This window comes from Colobus angolensis, unplaced genomic scaffold (genome assembly GCF_000951035.1).
Source record: "Colobus angolensis palliatus isolate OR3802 unplaced genomic scaffold, Cang.pa_1.0 Scaffold106, whole genome shotgun sequence".
In the NCBI taxonomy this organism is placed as follows: Eukaryota; Metazoa; Chordata; class Mammalia; order Primates; family Cercopithecidae; genus Colobus; species Colobus angolensis.
Genome location: NW_012111586.1, coordinates 1661832 through 1684411, shown reverse-complemented (window position 1 = coordinate 1684411; position 22580 = coordinate 1661832). Strand labels below are relative to the sequence as shown.

The 22580-nt window shown below is 47.2% G+C and overlaps 1 protein-coding gene across 1 annotated transcript in view; it reads right to left on the bottom strand.

Annotated features, from left to right (window-relative positions):
• The window catches only part of KDM4A (lysine (K)-specific demethylase 4A), a 60065-nt gene that overhangs the window by 6658 nt on the left and 30827 nt on the right, over positions 1-22580 (bottom strand). Inside the window, exons 12-19 of the mRNA XM_011945575.1 lie at positions 16033-16153; positions 10903-11084; positions 8869-9073; positions 8345-8421; positions 7605-7660; positions 5806-5914; positions 5022-5207; positions 1913-2083 (exon numbers count right to left, since the gene is read on the bottom strand). Of these exons, the coding sequence (XP_011800965.1) occupies positions 1913-2083; positions 5022-5207; positions 5806-5914; positions 7605-7660; positions 8345-8421; positions 8869-9073; positions 10903-11084; positions 16033-16153 (1107 nt within the window). The remainder of the gene's footprint in view (positions 1-1912; positions 2084-5021; positions 5208-5805; positions 5915-7604; positions 7661-8344; positions 8422-8868; positions 9074-10902; positions 11085-16032; positions 16154-22580) is intronic.

Here is a 22580-nt window from a genome sequence, read left to right as displayed (position 1 = left end):
TTTAACTTCTAATAAGAATAAATACTTTTAGATATAACCCAGAGAAACACAGGCTCTTTGGGGTCTCTAACTTGTAGAAAATGGAGTCCTGAAACCACTGTAAGTTAGAGATAATACCACATACTTCTCAGAGTGGGTATAAGAAGATAAAGAGATACTTGAAATAACCACTTAGCATAGTCCCTGGCATACTGTACCAGCTTAATAAATTACAGCAAGGGCCAGGTGTGTTGGCTCAAACTCTTGTAATCCCAGTGGTTTGGGGGCCCAAGATGTGAGGACTGCTTCAAGCTGGGAGTTCGAGACCAGCCTGAGCAACAAAGCAAGACCCTTGTCGCTACAAAAAATTCAAAAATTAGCCAGGCATGGTTGCATGTGCCTGTAGTCCCAGCTACCTGGGAAGCTGAAGCAGGAGTATCACTTGAGTTCAGGAGTTTGAGACTGCAGTGAGCTATGATACAGCCACTGCACTCCAGCCTAAGTGATAGAGAGACCTGGTCTCTCAAAAAAAAAAAAATAAGGCCGGGCACAGAGGCTCATGCCTGTAATCCCAACACTTTGAGCGGCCAAGGTGGGCAGATCACTTGAGCCCAGGAGTTCGAGACCAGCCTGGGGAACACAGCAAAAGCCCATCTCTACACAAAATTTAAAAATTAGCAGGGTGTGGTGGTGCATGCCTGTAGTCCCAGCTACCAGGGAGGCTGAGGTGGGAGGATCACCTGAATCCAGCAAGTTGAGGCTGCAGTGAGCTGAGATTGTGCTACTGCACTCCAGCCTGGGCGTCAGAGTGAAACCCTGTCTCAAAAATAAAATGTAAATAGGCCGGGTGTGGTGGCTCACACCTGTAATCCCAGCACTTTGGGAGGCCGAGAGGGGCGAATCATGAGGTCAGGAGATCGAGACCATCCTGGCTAACACGGTGAAACCCCGTCTCTACTAAAAATACAAAAAGTTAGCCAGGCGTGGTGGCGGGGGCCTGTAGTCCCAGCTCCTCGGGAGGCTGAGGCAGGAGAATGGCGTGAACCCGGGAGGCGGAGCTTGCAGTGAGCCAAGATCGCACCACTGCACTCCAGCCTGGGCAACAGAACGAGACTCTGTCTCAAAAAAAAACAAAAAAATAAAAAATAAATAAAATGTAAATAAATGATAGCTATACTACTGCTATGAGTACTACTAATGTCCCCTTTTCTATAAGTCTACCTTGTAACTATGAATGTGCTTTTAGCAACTGAGTGGCTAATGTGGTATAAACATGGGACAGTACCTGATTTGTTAAAGGAAAAAATTGTTTCATTCCTCTCTACTTTGGTTAGTCTACCAACTGAAAAGGCAAGGTGGGGGTAGGGGAAACCTCAACTAAGTCCTCAATACCAAGCCAGACCTAGAACTAGGTCCACGTGGGGCCACCGTGTCTCAGGTGTTAATAACATAAGCAGGCCAGTGGTGTCTCCAGGCAGTTTCTACTTAGCCCTAAAGCCCACTGTGAAGAAACAAAAGCAGATTCTATACCTCTAGTAAGAGGGCCTGGTAGAAAAGAGAGGTGGATAATTCTCCTAAAATCACACAGCTACTAGGCAATGAATCTGGTATTGGCACATTTGATTCCAAAGCCTGGGCTCTCCTATTGCACTAGAATGCCCTCAAGGACAATTTAGACAGCCAACAGTTGCAGGTTTCAAGGAATTGCAGAAATACTGATTCCCAGGTACTTCTAGGGAATATAGGGTACCCTGGCAGCATGCAGTTTTCTTTACAAGGAAAGACTGGTACAGATGCTTCTTTCTGTTTGAGGACCAGGTGATGGGACCATGGGCCTGGCTAGAAGAAGCAGGCACACACACACAGTCTGCCAGCCAGACCTTAGAAACATCCCCCATTCCAAACTGCCTGAGAAGCTCCGTGCAGTTATTACCACTATGTCCTCAGGATAAAGATTGTCACTGAAGGAGCCATCATCAAAGTTGACTTCATAGAAGGTCTCGGTGGTGAGCCTGACCACTTCACACTGGTAGAAGCGCCCATTCTTATGCTTGCTAATGACTTTCTGGCCTGCAGTGATGCTTTGCAAGGCCCCCTTGGCACGCTGGAAAAAAACAGAGGCTTCGGTTACTCACATGTGGAGTTGGCAGGCCTGGCATATGGAGACCAAGATCAGTTAGTCCCTCCTTATCAGGGAAAGATAAACATGGGAAAGTAAAAGTAAAAAGGAGAGAAGAGATGGGAGCTAAAACAAGCCTTTCCAGATACCCGCCATCCCAGCCAGGACACTGGAAGAGACCAGTACCACATTTTTCTCCATAAATTTAGCTCCTCCCATAAATTTAGCTAGTCCACAACTGGCCCTTATACCACATTGTCTTACCCAGAACCCTCTGAACAACAACAAGGACTTCTCTGATCTTGCCAAGAACTGACATCAAAGTATGGAAGGAAAGACTCAATAGGTGCCCTGAGGCCTGGGCCCCCAGGCAAAGCTGCATCACATCTTAGCATCGGCATTACCCTCGGGGCTAGGGCACAGAGACTTAAGTTTCCCAGATGTCTCCAGCTACACACGACGAACTGCCCCCCATTCCAAGGGCCCTGCCATTGCCATCTCTGGTGCCCTCATCATGCCCTTCTCATCCTGAACTTGCCCTTGATGCAAACAAGATCACAAAGCATGTGACAGCCTCATTTCCAAGTGTGCCTGCTAGCCTGCCCAGGCACTCTGCCCCAGCCATGCTGGCCCCCCTTGCTGTTCCCTGAATGAGTATGCCACATGTGCTGCCACCCAGGGCTTTGGCACTGCTGGTTCTTCTACCTGAGATGCCATTCCCCAGTTACTTGCACACTGACTCCCATCCCAGTATCAACTTATTGATGTCATTCCTTACTACTTAATCTTCCATTCCCCTTATCTGACTTAATTTTTATCCCTGCACTTCTCACCATCTGCTATACTGTGTATTTACTTGCTTCTATGTATCCTTCAACTATACTGTATGCACCAGAAGGGCAAGGACTTTTTTGTCTTGTTCAGTGGTATAGTCCTGGCACCTAAAACTGTGCCTGGCATATAGTAAATGCTCAATAAATATTTGAAGAATAAATCAGTGAAAGAAATACTAACTCATCAGTCCCCCCAATTTCCTCATAGCACCAGCAGTCTACAGCTGCCAGCTTAAGCATGTGGAGTACTAATGATTATCACAAAATAACTATTCTATGTATGAAAAAACTCCTATTTCCCTACATATCTGTGACTCGTACTACCTCAAGTTTTTACCTGCGTCAAGGGCAAGTTCACAATGAGAAGGGCATGGTGAGGGCACCAGAGATGGCTATGGCAGGGCCCTTGAGACACTCCAGAGTCTCATTCTCACTAGAATATGTTCCCATCTTCCTAAGGTCCTAACCATACCCCTGACCACCTGTCATGTTCAACATCTTTATGAAAAAGAATGCAGTCAGCCAATCAGGACTTTTCTGCAATCCCAAATGGCAGAGTGAAAAGTTCATCCTTCTGGGCTGGCCGTCTATCACGTTCTTCCTTTGATTATGTATTTACCACATTGTTGTCAAACCTGTATGATCGTCTCCTCTATTAGATTGTAACTTACTCATGGCAGAGCCTTCCCCGACTACGGTCTGGCATCTGACCTGACTACCCCACAGGGACACTCCAGTTTGTGGTACTTAGTGACCACCACACCAGCCCTGCCTTCTCTGTCGAATGTGACCCTCCCTCCTCCCACTGCCTTGCTTCACTTTCTCAGCTGCTTTCACTGGTTCATGCTCTGCTACCTGCTCCTCCCACTGGGAATCTCCAGAGCCCAGTTTCTAATGGGAACTAGATTTAACTATGCTGTTATATGCTAATAGCCAAATCTTTACCCTCACAGTTACTCTCCAGAATGCTCAGCGACCTTAGCATTTACTTTCCTCTTTCTCATCCCTCCCTCTCTCCCTTGCAGAGCAACACTGCTTCAACTCAGTTCCTGATTGCAGTTACTAACATCACATTAGCATCCTTCCCATCTCTCAAGGGATTAACCTGAGTCATCTTCAGTATTCACTCCCCCTTTCCTCCTCCTCTCCCCTTCTCAACCCACGAGGGTCATCAAATCCTATCAGTTCTACCTGTTGGGAGATCTCAAAGGTAAATGTACCCCAAAGCCCTGCCTATGTGTTCCCATTTCAGACCTCACTCTCTCCTAGGCTAACTGGTTTTCTGGCCTCAAATTCTTATTCTGAATCCTCTCTTCAAACACCTAAGTGATTATCAAAAACTATAGTTCAGAATCAAAATATTCAACAAGTTCTCCTCATCCAGTGAAGAGAGGTCAGAGTCCTGAGAGTGGCAGTGCAGGGCCCTCATCCTCTGCCGTTGTCCGCCTCTCAGGCATCACACTCCCACACACTGTCATACTCCCATAACCAGTCTTTCAGGGTCCTTCTTCCACAGCCTGCTCGTTCTGTTTCTGAAGCTCTGCACACAACAGTCTCCGCACACAATTCCTTCTTATTGTTTAAGACCCACTTCAAATGCCACCTTCTACCCAATCCTCTTCGTAGCTCCTCTAGCTAACATTACATGTCACTTTTTCTCTAATCTTTACCATTCAGAGAACTGCAGAAATCTCTACTCTCTGGCAATTCATGGTTAACTCTTGGGAGCCCTCCCCATTTGTTCTCAACATTTTCAGAGGTTCTGCATGTCCCGGACACTAGGTTAAGTAATAAGGATGCCCACAGTAATAAGATATGGACCCTCAAGGAGTTTATCCTGATGGAGAGGCAGACAAGTAAAGAGATCATCAAAAGGAATCAACTACAAGCAGTTTGGTGTTACTGGATTATGGAGTACAAGGCAGGGAGTGGAGATGGACAGGGGCCATCTCTCAATCTCTTAACTCATTAGCACTCTTCATAATGCAGAATGCTTGAGGAAATTGTTCCTGACACAATAAATGGAAAACATGCAGAGAAAATGATCATGAAAAATGTCAAGAGGATTCTAGAATGGCACCCTCTCTCACCTCCAAATTAGGAATCTTGTGCCGAAAGCAGGTAATGAAGACCACAAAAGGCCAGTCGTCAGGCTGCATCATCACACCGGCAGCCTGGGCGCAGCTCACATGGAAGGCAGTTGGGCAGCGGCCATGAGAACACTGCACACAGCAGCCAGCAGTTCTTTTCCTCCGCTTCTTACAGAAGATACATTTCTGCAGCACAGGGGAAGAAAACCAGTGATTGCAGGAACTGACACTACAGCTTCCTCTATTGTTCCCCTCCCAAATGCAAAGTCAAGCAAGTAAGAGTCCCTCCCAAAATACAAGGACACACCAGCCTGCTCTAATCCAGGTCTGGTTACAACTTTATCCACCAAGAATTTTTTTTTTTTTTTTTTTGGAGACAGAGTCTTGCTCTGTTGCCCAGGCTGGAGTGCAGTGGCACAATCTCAGCTCACTGCAACCTCCGCCTCCCAGGTTCAAGTGATTCTCCTGCCTCAGATTCCCAAGGAGCTGGGATTATAGGTGCACACCACCACTCTCGGCTAATTTTATATTTTTAGTAGAGTTGGGGTTTCACCATGTTGCCCGGGCTAGTCTTGAACTCCTGACCTCAATGATCCACTCACCTCGGCCCCACAAAGGGCTAGGACTACAGGCGTGAGCCACCACACCTGGCCTCCACTAAGGAATCTAACCACAGAGTGAGAATCACAAACTCTAACCAAAACCAAGGGACAGAGGGGGGTCCCTGTTCTCTTCTACCCAGGTACTTGTAAGTCGGGAAATTCTGTAGTCTACAAACCCTTACCAGTTTGAAGCGGGGCAGGGGGATTTTGCTCACATCCACCGGACTTCTTTCTGCAATGTTGACAAACCTTGCTTCCAGAATTGCCACAGCACATGAAACATGGACCCACCTGCCAAAAGGCAAAGGCTACCTCAGTCACCTCTGGGCTCAAAGTTCTGTGGCCTTCTCTTCTCATGTGGGCCTGCTGACAGTGCTTCCTCCCTCACCTGGGTGACCACTGACTCCCACCAGCACGTGCCTGGGACCCAGGACGGTGAGAACCAGAACCGTCTCTCCTCTGAGTACGTGGAAGCAGTGTCACCCCCACTGCTGCCACTGCCCACTGCCCTAGGTTAGCACAGGATCATGCTTCTTATACCACTCACTCACTGTCTGTCGAAAAATGAGCAGAGCCGCAGGCTAATGGTGTGTGGCAGGTTTCAGGGAGTGAGAATAAATTGGAGAGCTCCATGCAGACCTCTTTACCACAGGACCCAAGTGCTTCCTGAAAACATCGCCGGCTGTGCCCCAATCTGCCAGTAATCACAGCTCTCTCTCTTGGCCTCTGCCCAAACCTCTCCCCCAGGCTGAAATGACCTCTCCCTTCTGCTCCCTTTTTCCATAGCTGACTCACTGTTTAATCCTTAAGGTTTGACCCAAGCCCCACTTACTCTGAGAGGTGTATTCAACGGACATCCTTAAGAACTAAAGTAAGTTGTGGACATTTTGGGAAACTAGCATGCACCAAGAGGAAAAGAACTAAAATGGTGACAATTCTTAAAACCATGCTACGTGAAAACCTACAACAGACAACACTGGGGCTCCATGAAGCTGTCTGCAGTACTAGTGGGGCTGTCTTTTTAGAGTAGGAACGGATTTGTTCTGTGTGGCCCTGGAGGGAAGAACAGGCATTCAGAGGTAAAGGTGAGAGGTTCAAACAGAGCCATTTCCACTCCAAATAAGAATGTTCCCAGCACTATCCTGTGATTGTGAGGAACACAGTGACCTCAAATAATGGCAGCAAGTGCCTTTGAAGGAGCAGAAGCAGCAAGCAGAGTAGCCATCTCTCAGGGACAGCATGACAAGGACTCTTGAGGGCAGACGGCTGGACTGAACATATGCTGCAAGTTGCCACGGGATTCTACTTAGAAGCAGGATACTCAGCACTGACCTGCATGCACCATGCCCTGAACAGCCAGCTCTCCCACGTCAGAAACCTCATTCATCTTACGTTTCCACCTCAGAGCAACCAAGCATATGTCTAAGCACAAAGATTCACTCCATAAAAATGAGTTGCCCAACAGCTGAGAAGCCCAGAAACTTCAGTAGATTTGGTTCCATAGTGGGTGGGCCTGTCTGAGCTCTCCTCAGTGTCCTCCTTGAGCACACTCGTTTCATTCCAAACAGCAGGTCTGAGCCAGGGAGTTTGCCATGTGGAGAAGTGCTTGCTAGCCTGTGGCCGCCTCTGCCCACCAGCGCCAGCTGTGACAAGGTGAATGTCCTGACTCCAGCCCACACAGTCCCTGCGCATCACCTTCACAGCCTTCATATTCTCATGAGTCCATTCTTAGCGCCTCCAACGGAGGGTGTCATTGACATCTCTGCTGCAGAGGAGCAGCTGGAGTTGGAAAGTCTGGGACTGCTTGGCTCCCTTAGCATTCCATTTTTAAAATGAGTCTTGGAGATGCTATTCCAGCTCCACACGATGTGCTTCCCAAATCCTCATCAGTCATTCAGAAGAACAGCTAGTGCCCTCACAAAGACACTGTGTGCTTCAGAACTGAGCCTGTGCATTCCAAGGCACTGCTCAGGAAACTTACCTGTCATCATTTGCTCTCTGCAGGGCCCCTCCTCGTAATGAGCATAAACAGCAGTCCTGCCAAGAAAGGAGAGGGAGGAAAAAGTGGTTAACACCAAGTCATTAACATTCAATCTGCTCTCCCCTGGACCTGCTTTGGGCAACTCCTCCACATAAGAAAGCAGCATAATAGCATGTGGGGCTTCACCCAGGCAGCCCCTGCACCAGGACGCCCTGTCGGAAGGAGAGGCCACTCAGGGCTAAAGTGTGCCAAGTATTCCCGTGACTTCATATAATCCTCTTCACTGTTACTGCTAATAACAACTCTTAGCAAAGTCATGAAAGATACTTTGCTCCAACTAGAGGCACGACAGGGATCTGACTGCTTCTTTTGTGGGCTAGGTACAGCCAGGTTCCAGGGGTACGGTGAAGAGAAAACTGCACAATGAATCATCTGAGCCCCTTTCTGAGGCTCCAACTCAAAATGGCTAAATTCTTTTAAGGGAGTTATCGTTCTTCCCACAGGAAGACCACTAGTTGGTCTTCACATAATGGAGCTAACACAGCGTCCAGACTCCGTTAAGTGGGCAGCAACCACTCTCACTGTCATAGGATTTACTCTCACAATACTTGCTCTCTGACATCACTGCATACCAGAGCCTATGCAGACTGCTGGGAATACTGAGTCCAACATGAAATCGTCCGGCCCTGAATATGCACCAAGACTTATGGTGAAGACAGTAACCACGTGGGATCACTCACCTCCTCCAGGGCATTGGCTGAACAGCGAGAACACATCCAGTCTTCAGAAGCCTTTGCAGGGGGGACCCCATAGCAACCTAACAGAGGCACCAAGATGTGAAAATTAAACCCAGTGGTCAGAGTCAGAAGGGAGATTTGCAATTCCTTTCCACATACCACCTCCCAAAGCTACAAGCAAATCTCACAGAAACCCCTTAGTTTTCTTTAGTCTGAGTCCCCAGGACTCAGGCATATAGTATGGCTCAAAGTCTCAAAAAGTCAGAAACTGTAGATTCACTGGTACAAACACCTAGTAAGTGGCAGGGACTAATCCCTTTCTGCTATCTGCAACCAAGAGATGGCACAGAGATGCCTAGTGCCAGTATGGACCCCTGGAGACACAGAAAAAATCAGCTAGCAACAGACTCTCCCAATAAAACATCAACAATCTTTTAGGGGCTGGGAGGCCAGGAGGTAGCAAGAACTTCCAGCAGGCAGGCCCATACTCTTGGGACAGGACACACAGAAAGGTGAGCAGCACTCACTGGCATGGACCCGGACGCTGCACTTCTTGCAGGAAACAAGTATGCTGGTGCCATCCTCCTCAAGGTAAGGAGTAGAAAGGTTGATGTCCGTGCTGCAGCCAGTCGAAGTGAAGCACATTTCCGGAATCAATGGCTTGGTCCTCTGCTTCTGGGGGGCTAAATCTGAAGCATTTCCGCAGTTCTGATTAAAGCCTCCAAACTCAACCTAAGGGGAAAGAACAAGTGTACACCTCAGTGAGTACATGTCTATGCTCTTAGCCTTCCACCTGCTCTATCAGCAGAAAGCTGGCTCTCTTACCAATCTGACTATGGCTACAGCTCCCGGGTGCACAGCCATTATCCCGGAGCTGCTAATTGAAGTTACCTCTAATGACTCCAATTCAATTTCTCACAGCAGCATTATACAAAGACCCCTAGGGGACAACTGAGAAAAGGGAGCAAGGTAAGAGGCAACTGGGATTTCAATCTTCCCAAAGCAAGTGGTAACAAAATGCACTGAGAGGCCAGGCGAGGTGGCTCATGCCTGTAATCCCAGCACTTCAGGAGGCCAAGGCAGGTGGATCACCAGAGGTCAGGAGTTCGAGATCAGCCTGGCCAACATGGTGAAACCCCCATCTCTACTAAAAATACAAAAATTAGCTGGGCGTGGTGGCGCATGCCTGTAGTCCCAGCTATTTGGGAGGCTGAGGCAGGAGAATCGCTTGAACTGGGGAGGCAGAGGTTGCAGTGAGCGAGATCACGCCACTGCACTCCAGCCTGGGTAACAGACTGAGACTCCATCTTTAAAAAAAAAAAAAAAATGCACTGAAATGTTAGCAGCTAGGCTGCTACTGTGGGCTCCCTTATGTGCTACACCATGCAGTGACCCCACCCAGGGAGTGTACCCAGAGCAGATGCTCCTAATAGGCCAGCACTAATTGCCTCTTGTGGTGCCTGTTAGCAGGTCACCTGAGCTGCAGCACTGTTACATGGCTGGAGCCCCACCTGTGTGATTCCTGGCTCAGGGTCCCTCCAGGAAGAACTTATATCCACATACTTCCCTTGGCAAACTATACTGATTGCAAATATCTGCTGGATGGCACCTGCATCCCCATTCCAAGGATGAGGCCCAGAAAGATGTCAATCCCAGAGCCTATGCCATTTGTGAAGCTCCTATTTAGTAGATCTGCTTATAGTAAGAACCCAGCCATTCACTCCCCTCATAGGCAAAGGCTTTGGTTTTGCTTTTTGTCAATGGAAAGATTTAGTGAGTTCCTAATCCAAAGTGTGTTGCTCTGAGGTTCCATTTTCAGCAAGCATGAATCGGGAGCCCTGCCAGCCTCAGCAGTAGCCATGCTACTTTAACCACCAGGGCAGGTTAAGGACCACTTATCTACCTGCCATGCTGTGCAGGTTCCAGCTGAGACTGAGCTGGTCCCCTGGCACCTGCTGCTGTGAATGCCTTCCTGGCATCCTAGAGCTGGACCCAGAGAGATCTATGAGTGAATCCATAGATGCCCTAGAGTATGAAGCACACAGCTGAGCTCAGCAGTCTTGCTTCCCAACCCCTCCTCACATATCGGGCCCTTGCTTCTACCCCTCCCAAGTTCCTTCTGCTACTGGCAACACCCATTGTGGCAATGGGAAAAGAAAAACAACATTAGAGGATCTGGCTTTTCAGCTGAAGTTCAGACTGTGGTAAAGAAATTAGTTCTCCACACTGGCCAGGACTACAAACCACTTGGCAGGAATAACCACGGACCAGAATAAGAAAAATGCAGATTGCTCTGCAAACAATGATGTCTGTGGTGAGTGCATGTGCAAAGGGGAGCCAAGCCCACTCTCAGCTCATCTCCAAAGCATTCTCAATTGAAACCCATGTTGCTGGGTTATCTGCCTGGAGAAGACTGACCAATACACAGATGGGGCAGAGAATGCCAGAGATGGAGGTGGCCTTTCCCAAGACAATCAGTGACAAGCTATATACTCACAATTAAATCTAGCTTCCCTCTGATTGCTGGTCCTGGGTAAACAGAGTGCATGAAGCTGGCTTACCTGATGGTAAGTCTGGAAGATCATACAGACAGCGCAGTGAGGGGCCTGCTGGGCCATGGTCTCATTGAATTCCTTCTCAGCCTCAAAGTTTGGAGGTCGGTTCTGCCACAGTTGGCTCAGAGGCTTGGCCCAGGCCTCTGTCTCCTCAGCCTCTTCCTCAGGGGTCAGCTGTTCAGATGTCTCTAGCGGAGGAAACAGAAATGTGAGTCAGCACCAACCCTGCACATGTGTGGCTCTGCCTGGAGAGCAGATGAGTTCAACTAGGACTCCTGGTCCTAGGTTTGGACCAAGGGTGACTCCTGGATTCCTAAGGATGATAAAGGCAAAGGATGGAAGAACTGTCAGTAGACTCCTTCAGTATCTTGATGATGTGTAGGCAGTCCTGCCAGTACCCCATTCCCTGGCCAAACTGACTCATGGCCTCCAATTTTCCTCCTGTCCCATGAGCTCAGCTTGCTCTGCTCTCCCTTAACAGCTACCACATTCAGCCCCTCTGCCCAAGGACAGCAGAATGAAGCACCATCTTGCCAGAAACCATCTTATTTGCTGCCTCCAAAATGTCAGCCTGTTAAGTCCTTTACCTTTTAGTTTTCCCTTTAGTGCAGCTAAACAAGGAAGGAAAATAACAGGGAATTGGCAAAGCTTAAAAGTTGTAATATCATGGTCCTTGGCCAGGACTTTCCAGCTTCCTCTGGAAAGGTCAGGGGTTTGTACCTATTCTGGACAAGGCTCCCCAACCCCTCCTAGCTCTGCCTCAGAAGAAAGCGGAGCTACATGTCCAAGATGATTCCTCTTCCCAGCCACAAGATGTGATGTCCTGACGCTGGCAAACAATATCCTGCAGGCTAAATCCAGCCCACTCGGGAAGTTAAGAATTGTTTTTACATCTTTGTGATGGGGTCTCGCTATGCTGCCCAGGCTGGAGTACAGTGGCTATTTACATGTGTGATCATAGCCCACCACAGCCTCAAACTCCTGGACTCAAGTGATCCTCCCATTGCAGCCGCCCAAGTAGCTTGGATTACAGGCACGTGCCACTGCACCCAGCTTTGTTTTTACATTTTCAGCATTGGGGCTTAAAAAAAAAAAAAAGACGGTGACAACCACAGAGACTAATGAGGGCTGTAAAGCCTAAAATACTGACTTCCTGGCCCTTTATATATCCCTGGTCATGACAGATGGTGTCTCCTAGGTACGCTAGACAGCAGAACATACAACTCATCAGACTTCACCAGGGCCTGGGAAGGAAAAATCCCCTTTGGGTGCATCTTCCTACAAGAAAGGGACATACTGCTAAGTGGAAATCAAAAAAAGTTTGCTCACAAAACTCATATAAGTGATGAAGGTGCACATTTCCCAGTTCTTCCTAAATCAGTAAAACATGGGCATAGTCCACAAGCTCCCAGCAGAAACAAGGAAACAGAAACAGGGAAGTAAAGGAAACGCCAAAATTCTGAAGGTTATGAGTAAATGAGGGCAGTCTTTGGTAGATGTCCAAAATGTTTCTCCAGATGCTCTACCATGCGAGGGAGGTAAGAGAAGCTACAGTTGCTATGCCCTTCTTTGGCAAGTGTGACCAAGCAAGGCCCAAGTATGCGGCCCCTGAAAGGAGACTGGCTCTGTGCCAGCCCCATCACACAGGGCATCCTAGGGGATCCCTGCATCTCGCTGTGAGTGGCATCATCAGTCCTCAGCTATGACCCTCCTTCTTCCCAAACAGAAGTGCTTTCTCAAAGGCCCCTGAAATCTGTTCAAAGCAGCCAAGGAGAGCTCTGGTCTGTACTTCCATTAGGTGCCTGTTTCTTCATTTCTGACAACTCCAGCTCAGTGCAGATAGTTTTCTACCCTGCCCTCACAGTCATGTTTAATCTGAAGGCATCTGGCAGCTGCCATTGTGCGCCACCTCAGTGTACCCTAAGGACACCAACGCAGACAATGAAAATCAACCCCTATATGCCCCATTGTTCAGTTGCAATCAGGAGCCATGGTGCCCAGAACCCAAGCACAGACTTTTTTTCGTTATCCTGGCCAAACAGGAGTGACCAAGATAGAATGGAAGAAACAGAAACAGACAGGCAGGCTCACACTCACAACTAAACAATTAACACACTGACATCTGTTTCGTTTACAAAGCCGAAAGTGGCCCCAGATCATTCCATTTGTGATACTGAATGATGAGGGAAAATGTTCACTACGTTAAGTGAAAATTGCAGGAAGCAAAATTACACAGTTTACATACATAAAATTTCATTGAGCTGTACAGTTAAAATGTGTGCATGTCACTGAACTGTTATGCTTGAATTGAAATTTTTTTAAAGTAGGGGGAGGGGCATACAACACTAAAGAAACATAACTTCCAAATACAGTATGTGACCTTAGCTTGATTTATATTAGAGTTCAAAAGAAATAACTATAAAAAACATTCTTGGGACAAGGACGGAAAGATGGTCATGGACTGAAGATTAAAGGATATTATGGGGCTGGGCGTGGTGGCTCACGCCTGTAATCCCAGCACTTTGGGAGGCTGAAGTGGGCGGATCACTTGAGGTCAGGAGTTTGAGACCAGCCAGCCCAACATGGCAAAACCCTGTCTCTACTAAAGATACAAAAATTAGCCGGGAGTCGCAGCACACGCCTGTGATCCTAGCTATTTGGGAGGTTGAGGCAGGAGAATCACTTGAACCCAGGAGGCAGAGGTTGCAGTGAGCCAAGATCACGCCACTGCACTCCAGCCTGGGCAACAGAGTGAGTGAGACTCTGTCTCAAAAAAAAAAAACACGAAACAAAAAAAGTAGGGGAAAGTTGTGTATTATCTCAACTGCATTATTTTAAAAAGATATACATGGACATACTCTAATATCTGACTAGAAAAGTCAAGAAGATAATATGTTAATATATTTATAATGGTCATCTTTGAAGGGGGTAATTTTGTATTCCTCTTGGTAACTTTTCCAGTTTCCTAAAGTCTGTATTGCTTTAAACCAATCGGGAGATAGGTTAGTGCTACCCAGAGAACCTGAACTTTCTGTCTGGGCTGGAATAAGAACACAGAGAACTTCCTAGGACCTGACTCAGGGTTCTGCCACACTTCTGAATGGAGGATAGAAGGGATGTTCCCCACCCTGTTTATCATGATCTTTTTTTTTTTTTTTTTGGTGGTGGTTGTTTTTATTGAGATGGAGTCTTGCTCTGTCACCCAGGCTGGAGTGCAGTGGTATCATCTCGGCTCACTGCAAGCTCCGCCTCCCAGTTTCAAGCCATTCTCCTGTCTCAGCCTCCTGAGTAGCTGAGACTACAGGCGCCCGCCACCACACCTGGCTAATTTTTTGTATTTTTAGTAGAGATGGGGTTTCACCATGTTAACCAGGATGGTCTTGATCTCCTGACCTTGTGATCCACCCGCCTTAGCCTCCCAAAGTGCTGGGATTACAGGCATGAGCCACCATGCCCAGCCATATCATGATCTTTCTACTTAAAAAAAAAAAAAAAGGCAGAGATGGGGCACTGATCAGGAAGGAGAGGACCAGGTAGGACAGGGTCTGACGTTAGTCAAGAGTAACAAGTACAATTGACTCTGCTCTCCTTGAGGGTGCCAGGGCCCAGTCACCAACCGAGCCGGAGCTGAGGCTCGGCAGTGCTGATCTTCCTGGATCTCTGGGCTCCAGACAGCACAGGAGACCACTCTCCACTGATGTCAATGTACCCTGAGCTTCAGTGCCACATTTCCTGGTTTTCCTTACACATGTCTGCTTACCCTGCTTCTCTGCCTCCTTCACAGGCTTCCTTCCCTCCTCTGTCCACCTAGCCCCAGCCTCTGCTCACCCACCTTGGTCCCCTCCCCAAGAACAGCCTCATTATTCCAACAATTGTATCAAATGTCACCTCAGTGCCAACTCCTAAGTCTACGTCCTCCATAAACACTGAGCTCAGGTTTCCCCAACCAAAGCTACAAACCAGGGAGGCACTCAACTCATCCTCCTCAACTACCATCCTCATAGCTCCACAGCCAGTCACCAAATCCAGTTGATTTTATCTTCCAAATATATTCCCTACCACCACTATCCTACTTCAGACCTACATATTGTAGACAGACCATTATGGAAGCCCATGTGGTCCTCTCAAAGCCATCCTCAAGATGCCAGCACTAGGAGTGATCTTTTCTAAAGGAATCTAAATGACCATGTCATTCCTCTGCTTGAAACGTGTTACTAGCTCCTGAATGCCAGTTAAGACAAACTCCTCACTCTGGCCTCCGTGATAATGCTCTCCAGGATCTGGTCCCTCTCCTCCTAACCCACCTATCACTCTCTGGCCTTGCCCTCCAGCTCTAGCCACACTGAGCTGACTAGAATTCCTCTGACTACAGCCTCCTGCTCCTCTTCTCCAAGGCATGCTGTCCTTCTGCCCCAGAGTAACACCTCTTCTTTTTTTTTTTGAGACGGTGTCTCGCTCTGTTGCCCAGGCTGGAGTGCAGTGGCGCAATCTCAGCTCACTGAAACCTCCGCCTCCTGGGTTCAAGCAATTCTCCTGCTTCAGCCTCCTGAGTAGCTGGGACTACAGGCATGGGCCATGACACCCGGCTAATTTTTTGTAGTTTTAGTAGAGATGGGGTTTCATGTGTTAGCCAGGATAGTCTTGATCTCCTAACCTCGTGATCTGCCCGCCTTGGCCTTCCAAAGCGCTGGGATTACAAGCGTGAGCCACCGCGCCCAGCTGCCTCTTCTTTCTTGAGTTCTGTTCACCTGTCCAGTTTCCCCACTACGCTGTGAGTGTCTTGAGGGCACAGACATATCTTAGTTATCTTTGCAGCCACATATCCAGCACAAGGCTTTGCATCACTGACAGGAGTTTCTATCTTGAAAAATCAGCCGTGTACTTCCCAGGAAAAGAAAGGAAAAAACCTGCCTGCAATTATCCCCTATTAAGGTACACTGCAAGATACTCAAACTTATAATGAAATCTGGTTAGTGAATTAGATATAAGGAAATCCAGTCCTCTCTATGGAAATCTGGAAGAGCAGGTAAGCCACAGGCCCACCCTTATCCCTCAGCTTGGCCTTCTGATGTCCTGTCCTGTCAAGTCTCATGTGGTGAGCTGCTTTCTTCCTGGTGAAGGAAAAACAACACTTACCATCATCACTGACACACTCCTGTAGCACAAGGGGGTGATGGCGGGGGAGCTTGCTTAAAGGCTGACGGCGTCCCTTGGACTTCTTATTCTCCTCCAGGGAAAACATGTATTCATCCGCAACCTAGGCAAACCACAAGAAATTAAATTGGTCTTGTCTCCACTTGAGAGACAGCACAAGTCACCCTTACAATGAAAACCAAAGGAAAGAGAGGGGCACAGAGAAACAAAAAGACATATAAAACCAAACACAGAAAATACCTGTCTTAGAAAAAGCCAAGTGACAATACCACGTACCAAACTAGTCTGAACCAGGATTATATAAATATTGGGGAAAACCCAAGTGTGGTTCTTGGCCTTCTCAGGAGCGGCCTGAAACAAATGTACCAAAAACAAGCCTGCTTCCGCTCTGAGAGAGCCTTGCCCCGTCCCTTAAGCTCACTGCCGTGAGACTACCGAGGTGGCCCAAGTGAGAGAGCCCCCAAGGAGCCTAGGCACCCCTTCCCTTGGCCCAGTAGGTCAACAGTACCTGTTACAATATGCCAGGCAGCTGGGCCACCCAGGAGTGTCTAGGGGACACCCAAAGGGGTGAGCAGCAGCTAACCTATTAAAAGTAAAATAGGCCACCTTCTCCTTATACACTGCCAAGACTTCAGCTCTAGCAGATACTGTTCATTCCTCAGTTAGCTGCTGCTTCTCTAGGGGAGAACATCAGTGAGGACGGAAAGTGCATCTGAAACTCTGGCCTGGCTGCAAAGGGAAAGGTTGATTTAACACTGCATTTACATAATGTCAGAGCAAATGTAATTAGATTTAAATGTACAGGATTGACTCAGAAACACTACAGAAGGGTTTCTTTCTAATCAACATATTTAAAACTTGGTTACACTGACATTAGGAGATGTAGGGTTAGCAAAATCCATAAGCAAGGAAATGAGGCCTGAAAGAGGGCCACTTTACAACTGTGACAAAAACCAATGCCATAAATGCTGCAGTGCTACTTTAGAGAAGACACCCCGGGCCTACAGACTCCATGTGCGACTACACAGAGCCCCAGGAGTTAAGGACCACAGTTGGAATGCCAAGAGAAAACAACTTCTGAACAGGCCATGTCCAGGAAGAACAGAGCCTAATCTTCCAAATGTAAATTTTGCCAACAAGTTTTGCCATCCATTTGCCATTCATTCAACAAATATTCACTGGGCACCTACTGTGTGCAAAGGCCTGCTCAGGAAAAGAAGAAGGTGTGGAGAAACAAAGAAGATGTGATCTGTGCTTAGGTGAGTAAGGATGCTGCGGCAGTATGGAGGAATATGGTGGAGTGAGGATATTAGGGATCTTTTCCTGCTGATGTCCATGAAGACTTACATGACCATAGATTTAATCAGACCTGAACTGTATCAACTGTCTAAACCAAAATGGTTTTCAAAATGTATATCCGGAAAGCGCCTAAGGAGCTTCCATTAGAGTGAACAAAAAGGGCTTGAGGCCCCACCTTCTTTCCAACCAGAATGGCTCTGCTTTTGATTTGTATGTTTTAATTGATTAAGATTTCACTTAAAGAAAGGGTTCTGGCCAGGCACAGTGGCTCATGCCTACAAACCTAGCACTTTGGGAGGCTGAGGTGGGAGGATCACCTGAGCCTGGAAGGTCAAGGCTGCAGCGAGTGAGCTGAGACTGCACCACTGCACTCCAGCCTAGATGACAGAAGTGAGACTTTGTCTCCAATCAATCAATAAGTAAGTAAAAGGGTTCTTTGGTTAAAACAAACTGGAAAACTCATACTTGCCCAACTTTGATAGTCTTACCATGTAAATAGAAAATTTAGGAGCACGTACCCCCAACCTATATATTACTTACTAATCAATTACATATACTAATACTAATGCACATATGCACATTTTAAAGCAAAAATAGACTATAAAAGGTTAAGATAAAAATAAAGTTAATGTTGCTTTATTCCTATACCCCAATAATATTCCTGTTTCCCCCCCTGCCACCGACCTGCCCCCGCCATCACTTTGAGGGCACCTGGACAATAGGCCTAAACCTGTGGGCTGTGGCAGACTAGGGAAAAAAGGAATGAGAATAAAGAAGCCAGAAACGGTGGGGATTTCTAGCCTGGACCACCAAGGTGACAGGGCTCATGTGGAGGAAGTGGAGGCTAATAACAAACCAGGTTAAACAAGCTGTGTGGGGTACACAACATGGATCCAAGGGTCTTTTCATTTGGAAATACCCAGGGGAGGCAATAAGAAATTCAGGGGGTTCAGAAAAGAGGTCAGAGCAAGATCTGGGAACCCGCAGCACCAGGTTCAGAATTATAATGGTGGGAGATGAGATTGTCGTGGGTGATAAATTGACTAAGCCTTCCAGGGACAGGAGGAAGAAGGGAGAAAAGGAGACTCCGAAGCAGACAGGTAAGAGGAATACCAGAAAGCCAACAAAGGGACGGCTTCGGGGAGGGGGAGATCCACAGGCAAAAGAACACAGAAGAGCTGAGCAGGGAAGTGGCCAAGGGACTCACTCAGCAACAGGGAGCTATCAGGACTGGTTTTTGAGATAAGTTCCAGTGGACAAAGAATAAGAAACTAAGGAGTGAATACATCACAGAGTATTTTTGAAAAGATCAAGGGAAAAATGAGATCATAGTTTGAGAAAGAAATTTCCTCTAGAATTGTATAGGGGCTACATGAGCTCGGCTTTATAGGCAAAGCAGCAGCTTGTGAAAGGGAGATAATAGGATATTTGGTAGAGAGAATAATGGTTCCCCAATATGCCCACATCCCAATCCCTGTGAATATGTTATTCTACCATGGTAAAAGAGAATTAAGACTGCTAATCAGATAGTCTTTACAATAGGGAGTATCCTGGATCATTCAGGTGGGCCCAGTATAATCCCAATGGGGAATACAACAGAAGGAAGCAGAAGAGTCTATATGAGTGATGTGATGCCAGAGACACTTGGCTGGATGCCCCTGCCTTTGACCATGGACGTAGAGGTCCAGGAGCCAAGGAATGTGGACGGCCTAGGGAGGCTGGAAAGGGCAAGCAAATGGGTCCTCCCCCGAGAGCCTCCAGGAAGGTACACAGCCCTGCTGACGCCTTCATTTTAGCTCAGTGAAACCCATTTCAGACTTCTAAACTAAAGAACCACAAGAGCACAAGTGTTTCAGCCTCTGTGTTTGTGGTACCTTGTTATAGCAGCAATAGGAAACGAATACAGGGTAGGAGGTACCTAAGATCACCCAGAGGAGGTGGAAGGGTGAAGGTGAAGAACACCAGAATGCAGCTTGGGAAAGGAAGAGGACACTTTTTCCATGATCAGTATGTTCACAGCACCTCCTATATAGCCAGCATACGGTGGGAATACTTGTTTTGGCAGTGTAGAGATGAACAAGACATGATTTCTAACCTCAGGGACAGAGACCTAGTGTCCAAGTCTGAAGTCTGAGCCCTTTCCACTACCGTCATGCTGCCTCTGACCAAAGTAGTCAGGTCCATTCAAATATTTGAATATTTTTTCACATTTCCTCATCTCCTGGCCAGTACTCCTCCTGCTACTATGGCATCCGCACCCTTCTCATGGTGCTGCCTTCCCTGGGATTGCTCCAGTTTCTAAATTCCCTCAGTATATAACAGAAACCAACTAGCTGTATGCGCCTGGACGAGTAGCAGCCCTACCAGTAAAATGGCAGTAATAAATCCTTCCCCAAAGGGCTCTTTTTGCAGACAGGGTGGGATAGCAGGTAGTTTCCCAGGGCCCTGCCTGTAAGAAAGCTGGAGCTCAAGGCTCCTGAGTTCTTTCCTCGCTCCTCCAACATCCGGCACCAGCATCAAGGTTAGTGTTCCTGTTAGGGTTTATTCTGTACAGAGAAGAACCAATTGTTCTCCCACCTTGTTTTGGGAACTCACTTTTCAAAGCAGCTTGAACTAACAAGAACTTCTGCAGGAGACATATGGCTGAGGCTCAGTCAGTAGGTAATGAAAACTCTACAGCTTTGGCAGCCAGTCAGCCAGGGTGCTTTTACCAAAAACTGCAGTTTACCAAACTGACCTAAAAAAGGCCCTTGACATAGATGGTGGCATGGAAACTGAACAGCAGGCAGCCCAAATCACAGCTTGGGGATGCTTAAAGTGGGGGTAGGGGAATATAAGGGTGCTCTAAGGAACCCAGTTGTCTACAAATATAGATCCAGTGCTATTAGACCTCTCCAGGGATGGGCAAAGTTGCTCAGCTTCTGCCCCCAAACCTTGACTATCTGTCCCTTATTCCTCCCAGTCAATTAATTCTGATGGTGGCTTCTTACTAAAACAAACCTGACCTTCCATTTACTCATTCCATCCTCATTACAGAGGGTTTCATAGGCCAAGCCCTGTGGACCGGGCTGGTAACTCAAGAAATGAGGTTGAATGTGGCACAGAGCCCAGCTTCTAGAAGGTTATATTCTTCACCAGCCTATGGCAAGGGCATTAAGAAGCAAGTACTCTAGAGCTTCAAAGAAGAAAGGGAACTAGATGGAAACCAATGAAGAGTTTCTAAGAGTAGTGGCTTTTGAAAAGCACTGGGTTGCACTAAGCAGAGGTAATTATCTGACTACTCTAGGCGACCCTCAGAGATAAATTCCCCATCTCCTCCCACCTCAAAACCATCTGCATTCTGGTGACAGCGGCCCAACAAAGTTAATGTACTTACTGCCACTGAACTGTATACTACAAAAACTGTTAAAATAGGTAAATTTCATATCATGTATATATTACCACAATTTAAAAACACAGGCTGGGTGTGATGGCTCATGCCTATATCTCAGCACTTTGGGAGGCCGAGACAGGAGGATCACTTGAGCCCAGGAGTTTAAGATTAGCCTAGGCAACATAAGGATACCCCATCACTACAAAAATAAAAAAATTAGCTGGGCACGATGGCACATGCCTATAGTCCCAACTACTTGAGAGGCTGAGGTGGGAGAATCCTTTGAGCCTGGGAGGTCAAGGCTGCAGTGAGCAGAGATCGCACCACTGCACTCCAGCCTGGGCAACACAAGACCTTGTCTCAAAAACAAACAAAAAACCTATCTGCAGCCATCCCCTCCAGTCCCTCCACCCGCACTCCCACTTCCTTAGATCCCCAGAATCCAATCACTACCTCTTCAACTTCCCGCACTCAGCAGGACCCTGCCCTTTAATACAAGGCACACTTGGCCATATCTCCAGTTGTCTTGAACTTTTCTCCTGCCCTGGCCCTGGATACACTATTCTTTCCTAGTTCTCCTGATCTCTGGCTGCTCCTTCACATTCTCCTACCTGGGCCCTCTCCCGTCACCCCACACTGTGAAACTGTTCTTCACTCTACACACATTCTTCCATACCCACCAGTGCCCTCCTGGTGACTCCCACACCCACAGACCAACCCTTCCACCCCCAGCTTCAAGGCTGTGTCTATGTATCTCCATAGCCTACCTCACAGAAGTTACCCTCCAGACATACCCAAACTCAAATCGTTTCCTGGCCCACACTAAAAACCCTCTAGTTTTCTTATAACCATTATCCTATATGGATGGCACCACCATCCATCCCAAGAACTCAAAGCTGGAAACCCGAGTCAAGCCCCATGCTACCCTCTGACTCACCCCACATCCAGTCACCCAGTCCTATGCACCTACCTTCCAAGTAGCTCAAGTCCATTTTCTGCTCCCCATCCCTATCACCACCACCCACAGGTTCTCACTACCTCTTTCTCAGACTAAAGAAACAGGTACCTAATTGGTTTCCCTGTTTCAAATCTTTTTTCCTCCTCTCTTGAAGTAGAAGTATTTAGTTATAAAAATAACATGTTAATCATAAAAATATTCAAATGATGCATAAATGTAGGAAGTGAAATCATCCATAATTCCACCTTCAAGAGAACCTCTGTTAACAATTTCTAATTTTGCCTCTTTCTTCCTCCCCCCCAGAATCTTTATACTGCCTCCAGAACAATCTTCTAAAACATCAGTGCAGTACTTAAAAAACCCTTTACTGGACAACCAATGACAGCTTCTTGATTAAGTCAATGGTGAGGAAAAAATGGGGAGAGGTGCTGGCCTACATTAAGGAAGACTTCAAAACATCATCAAATCACAGGTGTGGGCCTTGGTTTAATCCTGATACAAACCAGTCAACTGTAAAACAGACTTTGTTTGGACAATGAGGAAATGTGATTATGGACTGGATAGTAAATTATGCTAAAGAATTTTTGTAGTTTTCTTAGGTATAATAATGGCATAGTTATCTGAGAAAGTGACCATATTTTTCTTTTTTTTTTTTATTTTTTTTTGTGAGATGGAGTCTCATTCTGTTGCCCAGGCTGGAGTGCAATGGCGCGATCTCAGCTCACCGCAACCTCTGCCTCCCAGGTTCAAGCAATTCTCCTGCTTCAGCCTCCTGAGTAGCTGGGATTACAGGCACCCGCCAAAACGCCCAGCTAATTTTTGTATTTTTAGTAGAGATGAGGTTTCACCATGTTGGCCAGGCTGGTCTCAAACTCCTGACCTCAGGTGATCCACCCCCTT